This window comes from Pecten maximus, chromosome 12 (genome assembly GCF_902652985.1).
Source record: "Pecten maximus chromosome 12, xPecMax1.1, whole genome shotgun sequence".
In the NCBI taxonomy this organism is placed as follows: Eukaryota; Metazoa; Mollusca; class Bivalvia; order Pectinida; family Pectinidae; genus Pecten; species Pecten maximus.
In genome coordinates this window covers 15,669,041-15,686,385 of record NC_047026.1, presented here as the reverse complement: position 1 = coordinate 15,686,385, position 17,345 = coordinate 15,669,041, and the positions used below count along the sequence as shown (strand labels likewise).

The window sequence follows — 17,345 nt, the reverse complement described above, 5'->3', positions numbered from 1 at the left end:
ATATTTAACAAGAAGAGTAAGAGTGCCGAAGAATCGAGTGGACTGTTTGATCATTGCCTCAACACAAACTCCCACGGGCACGGCTGATTGGATGAGCTCGTGGAAGGCCGTTACAAGGATACCAAGACGACTACATATTGACTTCTCGTGACCTTCACGCTGTGTAAGGTCAACTGTGTCTGCAACGAATTAACAACAAATGAACATAGATTAAAACAAGAAAGATTGCCGGAAAGAAATACATGTGCTCTACAATCTATTTTGAAAGTTTGTAAAATTCAACAGCAGTTAAGTAAAACAAAGACCTTGACAATAAGTGGACTTCATTTCAAAGATCTCGAGTGATGATCAACATTCATGTATGAAATTTCATGACAACACGATTTTTATGGTTTCTTTAGAAATCATTGCCTCCAAACAATTAAGGATAGATGATTACTAAGCCAAATAACTGTCCCTTTTCCTCAATGGATTAATGAAGGCAAAGTTGTGTTTTTTCAGAAAAGGTAAGAAATTAATAGTATTTTTACAACTTGAGCTTTGGTGGACAGTAATGAATATTTTTTTATACTGACTCTTAAGTGCTATTTTAACTAAATCTTTAACCCTTAGGGCTTTTCCAGTAAAACATCTACCCCACCCCAGCACTCCAGGTTTGGTCAAGAGGTACCACCTATAGAATTTATCTAATAAATTACATAGAAGTAATAGGAAGGCAATACAACCATGGATAGAAGTGATTTATTGTGGAGTCGTGGGGTCTTAGTTGATTATTAGCTCACCTGGTCCGAAGGGGCCCTGGGGTCTTTCCCCACCTCTAGGGACTTGGATTCTTTGTTATATCTTTGAAACCATTCAGATACCCACCCCATAACCATATATAGCATTGTTAGACATCAACAAATAAAGCTGTTAACAAATTGAACATGAACATTATTTTGAAGTTTGATCAAATCAACCAGGTGAGTGATACAGGCCCTCTGGGCCTCTTGTTTATTCTGTGTAATCGGACACTAAAGAAATTGAAATGTTGGGTGCCTCGGTAGTCACGATCGCTGTTGTGATGAGTGCAGACCACTCCCCTCAAGAACACAAGTTTGAGACACACTGGCAACAGGGGATGCTGTCTGTTGGGTTAGTTGTTTCCCCACCAATAGCACATTGGTTTTCTCCCCGACATTGAAATCTACATTTGTGAAATAAACGCTCTACAGAGCTTCTATTGATTGTTGACCTTACAAACGACGTTAGAAAAAGGAAACAATCAAACAGACTAATTAAACATGAGCACCAGAGAGTTAGATGTTTTGATGTAAAGTAAGAATAAATACTACCATCATCTTGTGGTACAGACAGAGTGTCAGCCTTCATTCGCGCTATGGCCCACTCTGTGTCGTCAAGTTCACGTTCTACTTGTTGTAGGACCAACATGAGAATGGTGGGAGCGGCCGTGCGTGCCGTGATTGAGGCATGATGGGTTCGATCCTCAACTTCTACCTCCTAAAACATACAACATTTCTAGTACATTTACGCTGAAGACACAGGAATATAGTACAACATAAGCTTAAAGAATTGCTATAAATGTTTGCTTGGAGAACTCAAGAAATGAAAACTGGCATTTATGAACAAAATAGATGAACAAAATAGATTACTGAAACAATTTTGAGTTGGTACTCAAACCCTCTAGTTTATGAAATTGAAAAACATTTCAATTTTAGTTTTGATCTGACCTGGTCTATATCACCAAGCTGGGTGTGGATATCTTGAGCCATGTCTCGTAGATAAGGAGGACAACTCTTTCGCTGTTGGGTCATTTCCAGTAACATCCCAAATAGAAGCTTACAGGTTGACAAATCATCTGTGTAAAGAGTTTGTTAACATTCACTTGATTACAAGTACTAAAAGTTCTATACTATAAGAGAAAATGTTAAACTGCATTAAAATTAGAGCACTTCACCCACACAGCTATAGATACATTGTGAAAATTAATTCAGACTCCAAGGTAGGGATAGAAAATCTCTATAAGACATGAATGTCACTGCTCTCTTATGCAACAGTGTCTTATGCAGAATGAGTCAATATTACAAGTCATGAGCCATATTATTTACAAATATCTATAAACTCTCTGTGTGTATATATTCTATATTTTCCATACTTGACTAATAACCAGATATTTATTATTTGTAATAAATGAACTTGTAATAAATGAGCTATGTTATACAAAGAACTTTGATATAGGCATAAGCCTGATGTTCAATCGAATTGTTTCACAATAAAATATGTTGAAATGAAAATGAGTCAAAGGTGACCCTTGACCCTCTGACCTTGACCAATGACCACCAGATTGTGATAGGGAGTAGCACTTGATGTTATGATACTATGGTGTATCATTAGTAACACCATAACAAGTCAGACATGGACGTACCTATCGATTGTTCTGTACAGATTTTGTGGATCCAGTCCAGCACTTTCTCAAACTGACCATTGGAGGCCGACAGTTCACGACACAAGAGCTGGACAATGGTCAATAAATGGGACACTTCTTTCCAGTTGTGGTCATCTTCATCCACAGATAGAAGGTTCATTACCAGCCTCTGTTCAATAAGTTAAATGTACTAGGTTCATTACCAGCCTCTATTCAATAAGTTAAATGTACTAGGTTCAAAGTCTAACAAAGCAGTACGTACAAGTCTGTTATTTCATCAATCACATAAGGACTTTTGTCCAACAAAACTATTATATGAATATTGTCTACAGTCACTACCTAGACTATTTCTGATCTGCTTAACTTTCTTCTGGAAGTTCTTCTACTCTTTTTTATTTTTTTATTTTTGGAATTAGAGGGGGGGGGGAAGGGGAAGAGAGACGTTTACAGTCCATATTTGCTGCTGTTTCTGTGAAAGAATTGAAACGAACCAGTCTCTGCTGTCTAGGCACCATATCCTAATTGCTCTGGATGGCATGCAACAGGCCTCCTGTATGTTACTCAGGGAGGTACTTTCAATTTGAACTTTTATTATTCCTGACTTATCTGTAACATGTCTTCCTTACATGCATGAAACTTCACCAAAACTTGTATTTCTGACTCAAACAGTGACCATATTTCAGACACACTGGGGACTTGTATCACTGACTCAACCTAAACAGGGGTCGACATTAAGGCTTGTCCGCTTGTCCGGTACCAGACTAAATTGCTGTCGGACAAGTGAAAGTATCAAAACACTTGTCCGACGGGACAAGTAACAAATATTGTCTTCATGTTGTTTATTTATATTCTGAAATCAACATTCACAAGACTTCACCTTATACCTATGATAAAAAAGAAAGGAAAACATGGATAGTGTACATTGGAAGTGACTTTTTCATAACTAAAATAGTTTAATTCAGAACACTAATGCAGATGATAACTAAACTTTGTGTTTTTCAAAAATATTCAATCAGCCGAATTGAGGTCTTTGAATTGAATATGCATATTGGAAAAAAAAGGAATATGAATAAACGCGTACAAGGAAATTGCAAGTGTATTTGAAGGACTAAAGTAGCAACATGCAGATGCAGGCTCGCTATTTATTGCAAGATTTAGCAAATATAGTATTTCAGATATTTATGCACTAATGCATTTCTACAATTATATTCATATTTTAGTCAGTTGATTTCTATTCTTATTAGACAAGTTTAGTTTCTGTAAATCGAAAATAGGCAGTCAGTAGCATTTTTTTTCTCTTCATTATGTAACTTGGACAAAACACCAATAAATATCAGGTTTTTTTTTATAATTGATGTTACCATATAATTATTGTATTAAAAATAAAACAAAGATAATTAGAAAGAAAGAACGAAAAAAAAAGAAAAAGAAAGAAAGACAGAAAGAAAGAAAGAAGAAAGAAAGACTTTAAAAGAAAGAAAGAAAGAAAGAGATGATTAAGAATGAGAGCCCTCTTGTATGAGGACACATTATTGTCAAAGAGCTGACCCCGGGGCTCCCCCAACCCCGGCAGCTTTCTAATAGATGGGGGATTAAAATTGATTTGTTGGAAAGAAAAAAAAAAATATCAGTAATATAGTTGTCATTGCAATGTTATCATTTTACTGCATGATACAGAGTTATTGAAAAACATCATTTAACTTAAGTGGGACAAGTGATAATACCATTCGGACAAGTGAATATAAATGTTAATTGTCCAAAGGGACAAGTGCAGAAAAAAGTTAATGTTGACCCCTGCTAAAACCTCAGACAGTGGCCATACATCAGACATACTGGGGACTTGTATCTCTGACTCGACCTTAAACCTCAGACAGTGACCATACATCAGACATATTGGGGACTTGTATCTCTGACTCAACCTAAAACCTCAGACAGTGACCATATATCAGACATACTGGGGACTTGTATCTCTGACTCAACCTAAAACCTCGGACAGTGACCATACATCAGACATTCTGGAAACTTGTATTGCTGACTCAACCTAATACCTCAGACAGTGACCATACATCAGACATACTGGGGACTTGTATATCTGACTCAACCTAAAACCTCAGACAGTGACCATACATCAGACATACTGGGGACTCGTATATCTGACTCAACCTAAAAACCTCAGACAGTGACCATACATCAGACATACTGGGGACTTGTATCTCTGACTCAACCTTAAACCTCACAGTGACCATACATCAGACAAACTGGAAACTTGTATCTCTGACTCAACCTAATACCTCACAGTGACCATACATCAGACACTCTGGAAACTTGTATCTCTGACTCAACCTAAAACCTCAAACAGTGACCATACATCAGACATACTGGAAACTTGTACCAGTGACTCAACCGTAAACCTCACAGTGACCATACATCAGACAAACTGGAAACTTGTATCTCTGACTCAACCTAAAACCTCAGACAGTGACCATACATCAGACAAACTTGAAACTTGTATTGCTGACTCAACCTAAAATCTCTGACAGTGACCATACATCAGACATACTGGAAACTTGTACCTCTGACCCAACCTAAAATCTCTGACAGTGACCATACATCAGACATACTGGAAACTTGTACCTCTGACTCAACCTAAAACCCAAGACAGTGACAATACATCAGACATACTGGGGACTTGTACCTCTGACTCAACCTAAAACCTCAGACAGTGACCATACATCAGACATTCTGGAAACTTGTATATCTGACTCAACCTAAAACCCAAGACAGTGACAATACATCAGACATACTGGGGACTTGTACCTCTGACTCAACCTAAAACCTCAGACAGTGACCATACATCAGACATATTGGGGACTTGTATCTCTGACTCAACCTAAAACCTCAGACAGTGACCATACATCAGACATACTGGAAACTTGTACCTCTGACTCAACCTAAAACCTCAGACAGTGACCATACATCAGACATACTGGAAACTTGTATCTCTGACTCAACCTAATACCTCACAGTGACCATACATAAGACATACAGGAAACTTGTATCTCTGACTCAACCTAAAACCTCGGACAGTGACCATACATCAGACATTCTGGAAACTTGTATCTCTGACTCAACCTAAAACCTCAGACAGTGACCATACATCAGACAAACTGGAAACTTGTATCTCTGACTCAACCTAATACCTCACAGTGACCATACATCAGACATACGTGGGACTTGTGTCTCTGACTCAACCTAAAACCTCGGACAGTGACCGTACATCAGACATACTGGAAACTTGTATCTCTGACTCAACCTAATACCTCACAGTGACCATACATCAGACATACTGGAAACTTGTACCTCTGACTCAACCTAAAACCTCGGACAGTGACCATACATCAGACATACTAGAAACTTGTATCTCTGACTCAACCTAATACCTCACAGTGACCATACATAAGACATACAGGAAACTTGTATCTCTGACTCAACCTAAAACCTCAAACAGTGACCATACATCAGACATTCTGGAAACTTGTATCTCTGACTCAACCTAAAACCTCAAACAGTGACCATACATCAGACATACTGGAAACTTGTATCTCTGACTCAACCTAAAACCTCAAACAGTGACCATACATCAGACAAACTGGAAACTTGTACCTCTGATTCAACCTAAAACCTCAGACAGTGACCATACATCAGACAAACTGGAAACTTGTATCTCTGACTCAACCTAAAACCTCGGATAGTGATCATACATCAGACATACTGGGGACTTGTATCTCTGACTCAACCTAAAACCTCAGACAGTGACCATACATCAGACATACTGGGGACTTGTATCTCTGACTCAACCTAAAACCTCAGACAGTGACCATACATCAGACATACTGGAAACTTGTATCTCTGACTCAACCTAAAACCTCAGACAGTGACCATACATCAGACATACTGGAAACTTGTATCTCTGACTCAACCTAAAAACCTCAGACAGTGACCATACATCAGACACACTGGAAACTTGTACCTCTGACTCAACCTAATACCTCACAGTGACCATACATCAGACATTCTGGAAACTTGTATCTCTGACTCAACCTAATACCTCACAGTGACCATACATCAGACATACAGGGGACTTGCATATCTGACTCAACCTAAACTTTTCACAGACAGAGTGACCAGGCACCTGACTTACCTGAAACTTTTTGATGTTACTGTATATCACCTCCTGATGGTTATCCGAGTCCTGTGCTCCTACTGTATTCAATGAATGAAAAAAGTTCTTAATGTAATATGGCAAACATACTTAATTCAGAGATTATGCTGGATGGAAATGGAAAGTAGGACATGTTCTTTATACAGTTATACTCCAGTCAACCATACACTTCCCATCTGTCAAGTTTTGGTGGCTGACCTAGAAATGTTTTAATTACCAGGGTATCTATATTCTGATTGCTTTTATCATAAATGATCATACACTTCAAAGCAAAAGAAAAGTGAAGATAATGCTGGAGTGATGCCAAAGATGATCTATTCATATCACAAGTGACATGACCTTGAACCCATGAAATGTGAAAATTCCCAAATGTCAAGTACATTTGTGATGATGCAATTTTTGAATATCAGAAATATGAATTTTGAGACGATAAACATATTGGGCAGATAGGTGGACAATCTTATTTCTCTTCCCTGAGTTGGTGTTTCTCTTACCCTGGACAGTTACCCTGGACAGAGATATCCACAATTTTACTGGTGTGATTTTCTTATCTCACCCTAGGGTTGAGAGCTTGAGACAAGCTACACATTATGTACGCGCTCTCAAAAATTGTATAACTTCATGATAATTACACTGATGTCAGGCAAAAACACAATGATGTCACAATGACAATTCAATCATATCACATCAACATTACATCACATTAATGTAAAGTCAGTATTAGATAGGTATGAGGGTAAATTCTGTGTGATATCATCAGCTGTACTTACAGATATCACAGAGACAAGACGCCAGCTGTTCCTTGTGCTGCTGGGTGAGTATGGTCACTATGATGACCAGTCCCTCTAAACACTGACCACAGATCCCCTTACTGCGGTTACGCTTTCCTTCCTCTCCCGGCTTCTGGTTCTCAGAGTAATGCTTCAGGAAGGCACTGCAACAATTGTCAAGATATTGGACACATGTAAAGATACAAGATTTTTCATCTGGACTCCTGTTTTAAACAGATTAACTTTTACAATTTTTATGTTCTATGAATAATGTGAAGTGAAGCTTGTTGATAGAACACTACACATTCAGAAGTTTGCTAGTGAAAGAATCATTCAGAGGCAGCACATCCTTTGACTTATTAACTAGATGGCATTAATACAACCAAGATGGATGCCTAAACAAATGTGCCAAGATTACAGACAAATGTATAACATGCTTGTGTCAAACACAATTGAATCAAATACATCAGATGTGTCAAATCAGTTCCAAATTTTTCTTCTTTGGAAATTTCTAAGGAAATTAAACACAGATGTTCGAACACTGTTAAATTGAATACTGCGGTTATGTTGAATATATTTTGTGGTCAGTCCCTTCTAAATCATATCAAATTTACCTTTTTTGACAGTACACACAAACCTACCTGCCGAGACTACAGACGAGACGACGTATCTTGTTGCTGTCGCCCACCTCCAGACCGTCACATACTCCCTTGTCCTGTATTTGCTGAATTTTCTGTAAAGCCACACCCATTACATACTTCCTGAATTCCAAGTTGTCTCGCATGGCCTGTACACTGTCCTGATGACTAAGTGCTGTGTCGCTGTTAAAAACATTGATCGCTCTGTTATATCAGTAAACACAAAATTATCTGGGTAGAGACAAACTTTCTGTTTACTAAAGTAAGCAACACTGAATTGAAGGCTGAGACAATCAAATCTCTGTTCAATAAGACTCTGAGGCTGAGCCAATCAAATCTCTGTTCACTAAAGTAAGCACCTATGACTGTGAAGCTGAGCCAATCAAATCTCTGTTCAATAAGACTCTGAGGCTGAGCCAATCAAATCTCTATTCACTAAAGTAAGCACCTATGACTTTGAAGCTGAGCCAATCAAATCTCTGTTCACTAAAGTAAGCACCTATGACTTTGAGGCTGAGCCAATCAAATCTCTGTTCACGGAACTTAAAGAAGTTACAGGTATAGTTACTGTTCAACAGTAGTCATATGATTGATACGAGGGCTAGACAAAAAAAAATAGCACTGGGTTAGGTGTCCCTGTATAAGGTATGAGAAACTTATTATGTAAATCCTTACTCTTTGGTGTATTTTGTCACTTTCATCAGACTAATGACTAAAGTACTAAACAGGGATGAGGGGTCTACAGACTCGCTCAGCTATGACCAAGTGTTAAACAAAGCGTAGCCGATTCGACTACAGTACATCATACCATCTCATACACTTTAATTGTTTGATTCTATTTTATTTTTACCATCTCGTCACACTACTTTCAAAATTGGAGTCAATAGGAACAAAAAACATCCTTCAGAGAAGATGGAATCTTTTACCATCTTGACCACTACAAAAGACAGTGCTAGTACGCTTCACATTCGTCATAAGTCTGATGAAGGTGACAATGTAGTCATTGAAAATGTCACACTCTTAAACATCATATTGGTTGTGTCATATAACTTCTATCATAAGTTAATTTAATGCCAGTGGAAATATACAAAGTTATAAACACTTAACTATTAAAAGTATAGGCATATAGATTATATGACTACTTTTTAGCCTTACTTGATAATAGCATCCAGAATGGCAGTGACACAATCCAGGGACATCATACTCCGTGGAGCTTTTCCGACAGGTCCCTTGCCTTTCTTCCCAGCTGCAGCATTTGCCTTCTCTTTCAGTACAGATCCTAACTTCTGATAATTCTCATACAGTTCTAGAACTTCTTCTATACTGTTGATGCTGAAATTTGAAACATAAGGCTTAATAAAATTAATTACTTGGTTCTTGAACCAATCTTCTAAAAAGAGATGAGGGAGGGATTATTTTTTATCATTTTATTGGTGGAAAAAAGATGAGGGGATTTTTTTTTCCAAACCAATTATTATCCATTTTTATATTAAATGCTTCAAAATGTGGAAACAATGATTCATCATGGTTCATTGTCTTTGTTTCACATTAATGTGGAACAGTTTATGGTTTAATATAATGGAAGATACAGGAGAAAGGTTTGTTGCTGCCTTCTTCCACACATTCTTCTCTTGAAGAATAATGAGATTTTTTATTTTTATTTAACCAGGAAAAAGATGTGAGGCTAATATGTTTTAAATACTTCAAATTAAAGCAGATGAGAGAGGGCCTGAGAACAAATTATTTCTTTTTGGCATAACCAAATGAAATCCTGATTGTCATAAAATTTTAAGAGTTCTGAAGTTATATTTCAGTTGAAATATAAGACCTTCTCGATCAGATCATACTTCAAAAGGATTTTACGACTAGGTATATCAAATTCTACCTCACCATGTACAGAGCTTTTATATGCATCTAGGAACATAAATCTATCACTAAGCAAACTTCTCTTTCTATAATTTTTGGAGAAAACAATTTATTTACACAGAGGGAGTTGGGTCAGGTGCCTTGACTATCAAAGACCTGACTGGATGATTGATCACACCAAGTCCTTCTCACCTGGACTGGTAAACTTGATGATATAATCACACCAAGTCCTCACCTGGACTTTCATTCATTCATTCATTCTTTAATTCCTCATAAAGAGATACATAGAAATTCAAATTAATAAATACATTGCAATCATTTTCTTTTACAGTCTATGGTTTTCAAGATTGAAGAGAACAAATAATTTGTCGCGTTCGCATCGCGGAGCGCGTGTCTGTTGATTTAGTTTTGGTCGTTGGCTGCGAGAAATGCATGTGACGCAGCTCTCAGAAAGCGAGTGGCCATTATCTGGAAGGTTTTGGAGTCCTCATTACTTTCCTGTTCTTGTCCAAAAATGATTTGGACAAATCCTTCATCTGATGTATTGTCTAGAATTAAAAACATTTCAATCCCACACAAGTCAAGCATGTCTGTCAGAAACCTGTCCCTCACAGAATACGTGGCCCCACATTGTGTGACATAATGTCGGATAAGATCTGTTCGTCTTTTCCCACATTTGAGGCATATTTGATCATTATTCTGAGGCGGGTAAGTAAGTAGCTTCGACACAAATCTCGAGCAATTAAGGTCGGATGTAGATTTCGGGTTGACCCATAGCCCATGGGGATGGATATGCCGATGAACACATTTAAACCTGTCGAAATCGTTGTCTCGGTTCATTCTGTCCGTCCACAATTTTGTTTCGCGATTTCTAATGGAGGAATTTACAAACAGTTTCCATGATAATTTTGATGGAAATTCAGTCTTGGTAGTAATATAGTGTTCAAATAAGTCCATGAGGTTGTATTTCTTAAGGATATCAAACATGTCGGGAATAAAACCTTTCTGTTCATGAATGTCATTATCAATGTAGGTATATACACGCATCAGGAAGACTTTTTTTGGCAAGAAATTCATTTGGTAGCTTTATAAGTCGATAGAGAAACTGAAGTTTTCGTCTGTCGATTTCTGCGCAAAAACGAAAGCATACTCTCCGCGATATCAGAGCGTGTACGTGCAGGAAAATTCTGTATTTTCCTGGCCGCTAAGTGTTGGAAGCGGGAGAGTTTGTCAATGTCGTTTTGTCGCATATTGTTCCACGTTTCGCAACCGTACAATATGGACGGCAATACAACTTTTTTGTATAAACTGAGGTATGTTAGTGGATTTATGGTAGGGTTATGTGACCCAATGCCAAGAATAGAGAATAGTGATGCGCGTCCTCACCTGGACTGGTAGACTGTAGAGTGATGATATAATCACACCAAGTCCTCACCTGGACTGATTAACTGTAGAGTGATGATATAATCACACCAAGTCCTTCTCACCTGGACTGGTAAACTGTAGAGTGATGATATAATCACATTAAGTCCTTCTCACCTGGACAGGTAAACTGTAGAGAGATGATATGATGTACACAAAATCATTCTCACCTGAACTCCCCAGACAGAAATGTGAATTCCATGAGCACTTCATATGTCCCTAGCACAAGGATGGCAAAGATGTTGTTCTTTACACCAACACTATTTCCAAGTGAGAAGTCAGCTGCTTTATCCTACAAACAGAAACATCAATACCAGTCTTTCTTATATTGTGTACAGTTTTATATACTGTACAGGGTGTCTACTACTAAAACCAAAATAATAAATATGTCTGTTTAAGGGATCACAATCCTATCAAGAAGTTGAGTCTGATTTTTTTACTTGGGTTATAGCAGGGGGAAAAAATCAAAATTTTTTCAAATTTTAATGCCCTTTTCCATTGTTCAATTTAGTTCCTAGTTACCAAATGTTATATCATGTTTAATGCACTGGATTTCACCAAACTTGCTTGATTGCTTGAGAACGGAATTTCCTAGTTAGGCATACAACAGCGATGCCTAAATTTAATCAATTGATCCAAAACTCTTCTTCGCAGTATTCCACAATCTTCCCAGAAGACATGTGCATTAGGATAGTGACCATTCATAACGAGACTTAATTTTTCATGAATATGAAAATAATACTGAGTTTTATTACCAACTCAAAGTCCTCCATCTCAGATTTGATCATTCTCTGTGTAATACTCTCTAACATATCTTCCAGCTCGGACTTGACAGCCAGTATGTGGGTCTCGTCGTCCGATCCATCATCATCTGTCTGTTGTCGGCGGATATCAGAGATCTTCAGGAGGGACAGCTGGATACATCCAAGGAGATGGGCCTATAAGGGGAGATAATCAGTCCTTATTATGAGGGGAGATAATCAATCAGGATTAGAAGGGGAGATAACCAGTTTGGACTATAAGTGGAGATTATCAGTCTGGGTATCGTTTCACAAAGCTTCGTAACTTACGGAATTTGCGTAAGTCACATTTACGAATTACTAAGCGTTTCACAAAAACTTCGTAACTTACGAACGTTCGTAAGTTACGCAAAAACCTTGCGAAACTTTACGCCATATCAACCCTGTCGTAACTTACGAAAACAATTTAAAATCGTGCGCAAGCATGCCCTTTTGAACAGAAAATGACGTCGTACTCATTTACAAATTAGCATAAGAGAACGACTATGCCTTGTGAGTGATTGTTTCGAGGTGGAAACCGGGCTATGAATGTCGAGGAGTGATGCTAGCAAAATACACATTGTCATGAAACTAATTGTACGCATATTCGCAGACTGTGCCAACATATGGTCTATTTTAAGAACATTATGTATGTCTATGGGCATTGAGCAAAATCTGTGAAAATTGCGTTGTTACTGTTTGTTTTACCTCATGATAAACAATAAGAATGGGAATTTTATAGAAAAATTGATCTTCTATCAATAATATGATTGTTTTGATAGAACAAAATAAAGTTCATAGTCTGTGTACGTGACCCGGAAATAGGACCGGCGTACAATTTTTACCCCAGAAGTGTCATCCTTTTTTACCTCCAAGTTAGAGAGTGGTATATTTTTACCGGGAGAACGTACGATTTTGACGTAAAATACGAAAAAAGTTACGAACAGCTATGTGAAACGCACTTACGAACTTCGTAATTTTTGCGTAACTTTTTCTTAAATATTTACGAACGTTCGTAAGTTACGAAGCTTTGTGAAACGATGCCCAGGACTATAAGTGGAGATAATCAATCAGGATTAGTAGGGGAGATAATCAGTCTGGACTATAAGGGGAGATAATCAGTATGGACTATAAGGGGAGATAATCAGTATGGACTATAAGGGAGGATAATCAGTCTGGACTATAAGGGGAGATTATCAGTCTATTATTAGGGGAGATAATCAGTTTGCAATATAAGTGGAGATTATCAGTCTATTATTAGGGGAGATAATCAGTATGGACTATAAGAGGGGATTATCAGTCTGGACTATAAGGGAGGATAATCAGTCTGGACTATAAGTGGAGATTATCAGTCTATTATTAGGGGAGATAATCAGTATGGACTATAAGAGGGGATTATCAGTCTGGACTATAAGGGAGGATAATCAGTCTGGACTATAAGGGGAGATAATCAGTGAGGACTATAAGTGTAGATTATCAGTCTGGATTAGTAGGGGAGATAATCAGTATGGACTATAAGAGGGGATTATCAGTCTGGACTATAAGGGAGGATAATCAGTCTGGACTATAAGTGGAGATTATCAGTCTATTATTAGGGGAGATAATCAGTTTGCACTATAAGTGGAGATTATCAGTCTGTATTATTAGGGGAGATAATCAGTTTGCACTATAAGGGGAGATAATCAGTCTGGATTAGTAGGGGAGATAATCAGTCTGGACTATAAGAGGGGATTATCAGTCTGGACTATAAGGGAGGATAATCAGTCTGGAATATAAGGGGAGATAATCAGTCTGGACTATAAGGGGAGATAATCAGTTTGCACTATAAGGGGAGATAATCAGTCTGGATTAGTAGGGGAGATAATCAGTCTGGACTATAAGAGGGGATTATCAGTCTGGACTATAAGGGAGGATAATCAGTCTGGAATATAAGGGGAGATAATCAGTCTGGACTATAAGGGGAGATAATCAGTGAGGACTATAAGTGGAGATTATCAGTCTGGATTAGTAGGGGAGATAATCAGTATAGACTATAAGAGGGGATTATCAGTCTGGACTATAAGGGAGGATAATCAGTCTGGATTATAAGGGGAGATAATCAGTCGAGATATATAAAAGTTATCCTTCATCTTCAGCAATGAAGACAATATAACAATAGCTCCCTTGGACTTTGTTCAGGCGAACTTATAACAAGATTTGTCAGAAGACACATAGCTCGATGAGTGGGTCTAAATTTAGAATTAGATTTTTAAAAGTACGTAAAATGTCAAGGTCAAGGTTAACAGGTCTGCAAATGTAGTACCGATGGAAAGGTCTCAAATGTCAAATATGAAAGCCCTGTATTATACAGTTTCCACACTGAGACCAAATTGCAAGTTTTGTTTAAAGTAGATCAAAGGTCAGCAGGTCTGCAAATGTAACACCAATGGAAATGTCTTGTCAAAAGGTACATATATCAAAAATGAAAACCCTGTATCAAACAGTTAACATAATGTGGCTAAGGTTAAATTTTTTAAAAAGTAAAACAAAGGTTAAGGACAAAGTCAGATGGTCCCCAAATATAGCTAGCACCAATGGAAAGATCACGTCACAACTGAGCTGAAACATACTCACCAGCGGTTCCTGAAGGTAGACTTGGTCTCCCTGTGCACATATACACACATCAAGTTTCAGCGGAGGATTCACATCCTCAGAAGGTTCATAGTACTTTTTTAACTGAAATATCAGAGATTTAGCAACCCATAACATCTGGCTTAAACATCTATAATAAACTTCTGTGTTATTAACAGTAATATATTCACAAAGAGGATATTGATAACGTTGGATAAGCTTAGCGTAAAATAGGATGCTCAGTTTTTCAATGTGTTTTCTCTGTTGGTTACAAACTATCTTTATTGCAAACTTTTTTATATTAATGCAACACATCATCCTCCTCAATTATTTTGGCAAAAATATGACTCTACATTAAATATAAACTGTATGACTCTACATTAAATATAAACTGTATGACTCTACATTAAATATAAACTGTATGACTCTACATTAAATATAAACTGTATGACTCCACATTAAATATAAACTGTATGACTCTACATTAAATATAAACTGTATGACTCTACATTAAATATAAACTGTATGACTCTACATTAAATATAAACTGTATGACTCCACATTAAATATAAACTGTATGACTCTACATTAAATATAAACTGTATGACTCTACATTAAAAATAAACTGTATGACTACATTAAATATAAACTGTATGACTCCACATTAAATATAAACTGTATGACTCTACATTAAATATAAACTGTATGACTCTACATTAAATATAAACTGTATGACTACATTAAATATAAACTGTATGACTCTACATTAAATATAAACTGTATGACTCTACATTAAAAATAAACTGTATGACTCTACATTAAATATAAACTGTATGACTCCACATTAAATATAAACTGTATGACTCTACATTAAATATAAACTGTATGACTCTACATTAAATATAAACTGTATGACTTTAATAACCCTTGCTAATATACAAGTATGTACATAAAGGGGGAGATGAATATTGATATAGGTCTAAGTATGTACTGTATATGTATATATCAGAAACAGGAGATAGATCACTTGACAGAGATGCCTACCTGTGATAACAGTATATCGAGGATAGGTCCCTGGAGCTGGCTGTTCCGACACAAAACTCTGTAGATCCCCTGCAGATAAAATAATTTCAGTGTTTCAGCATAATTATTTTAAAGTTGGTAATCTTCGCTTGGGATTTAATTTTACAGTATTCACAACGTAAACATAAATATCCAGCTAATATTTGTTCAGTTTCGTATAAGAGTCATTTTGTAATATGATAAAGTGACCATGTAATTTTGACCTTTGACATCTGAATGAAAATCAATAGGGTTGATCCTCTCATGATGGGAAACATGTATGCAACGTCTGATTATCCTCCATGACATGGTCATCTTTGAATTATGCTGACATGTTTTTTCTTGGACCGACGACAGAGTTGCTTTATTCCCTAGGCAACTTGTAAGAAATGGGATACCTGTAAATTAACAGACATCAACCCCAAGCAACTTGTTGTAAGAAATGGGATACCCTAAATAACAGACATCATACAGTCAGAATTTTATATCGTACCTCATAGAAGATGAGTCGTACATCAGCCTGCTGTGTCAGAACCCGCCTCAGATTTCCAATGATCTCCAGACAGAGAGCCTCGTTACTGGACGGGTTATACCTAGCATGTACATCCACCTGAACCTGTTGGACAAATAAAAACATTTCAACTTGTTAAAGCTGATGATTGATGTCATGTTCTATAAACTGCATGTGTTCAAGGTAGTATATAGGTGCCTACGGATATGGGTCACACTAAATTCAAGGCAATTTTATTCACAAAACTTCTCACAAAAATAAAAGAGACACTAAAATCAAGGTCTTTCAATCCCCATATCAAAAGGACTTTTCAATGCACATATCACAATGCAACATTTTTTCTAGACTGTATGCACCCTGAAAATGAACAGGTCATTTTTTAACATTGGCTGAAAGAGCTTTCTAATTAGACGGACCATGCGTGTTATATATAATATGTTGACCCTCTGCCTCACATATACCTAATTATGACAGACACTTAAAAGTAACAGATGCCAGCCTTTCATCACTCAATAGGGTTATACTGTAAAAAAAAATTTCATCAATCACAAACCAAAATTTACAATTTTAACAAACTTGCTGTGATTTGAATTCAAATAGTTTAGCATCCAGCTGGGGTCTTTTAAGGATTGTGTCCACTTTGTGCGAGATGCAAGTGATGCATGAGTGTATGTTTTGGGAGACTGCGGTATGTACGTGTTAGATCCTTGTGATAGCACAGAACTAATGTTGACTTTATAGTGTTACCTCACTGAAACATACTGCTGAAGACACCCAGCAGGACATCTCACCTGGTCACATTATACTGACAACGGGCCAGTCGGCCCACTCCCAAAATGCTGAGCATTAAGCAGAGGTAGCAACATTCGTTTTTAAAGACTCTGGTATGTCTCGGCCAGGGGACACAACCAAAAGCCTTCCTCACAGGGGTGAACGCTCATTCAACGGATAAAAGTGAGGCAGTGTAAAGGGGGACATTAGGAAGAATAAAGTTGTTAAAAAAGAAGAGAAAAGATAAGATCCCAAATTTTGTCACCACT

At 37.2% G+C, this 17,345-nt stretch overlaps 1 protein-coding gene across 1 annotated transcript in view; it reads right to left on the bottom strand.

Annotated features, from left to right (window-relative positions):
* LOC117339475 (Fanconi anemia group I protein-like) overlaps positions 1-17,345 on the bottom strand; it is a 43,175-nt gene that overhangs the window by 6,681 nt on the left and 19,149 nt on the right. Inside the window, exons 17-29 of the mRNA XM_033901084.1 lie at positions 16,288-16,410; positions 15,777-15,845; positions 14,736-14,837; positions 12,099-12,281; positions 11,514-11,635; positions 9,211-9,387; positions 8,059-8,238; positions 7,418-7,581; positions 6,627-6,688; positions 2,426-2,594; positions 1,731-1,858; positions 1,335-1,500; positions 1-179 (exon numbers count right to left, since the gene is read on the bottom strand). Coding sequence (XP_033756975.1) covers positions 1-179; positions 1,335-1,500; positions 1,731-1,858; positions 2,426-2,594; positions 6,627-6,688; positions 7,418-7,581; positions 8,059-8,238; positions 9,211-9,387; positions 11,514-11,635; positions 12,099-12,281; positions 14,736-14,837; positions 15,777-15,845; positions 16,288-16,410 — 1,824 coding nt within the window. The remainder of the gene's footprint in view (positions 180-1,334; positions 1,501-1,730; positions 1,859-2,425; positions 2,595-6,626; positions 6,689-7,417; positions 7,582-8,058; positions 8,239-9,210; positions 9,388-11,513; positions 11,636-12,098; positions 12,282-14,735; positions 14,838-15,776; positions 15,846-16,287; positions 16,411-17,345) is intronic.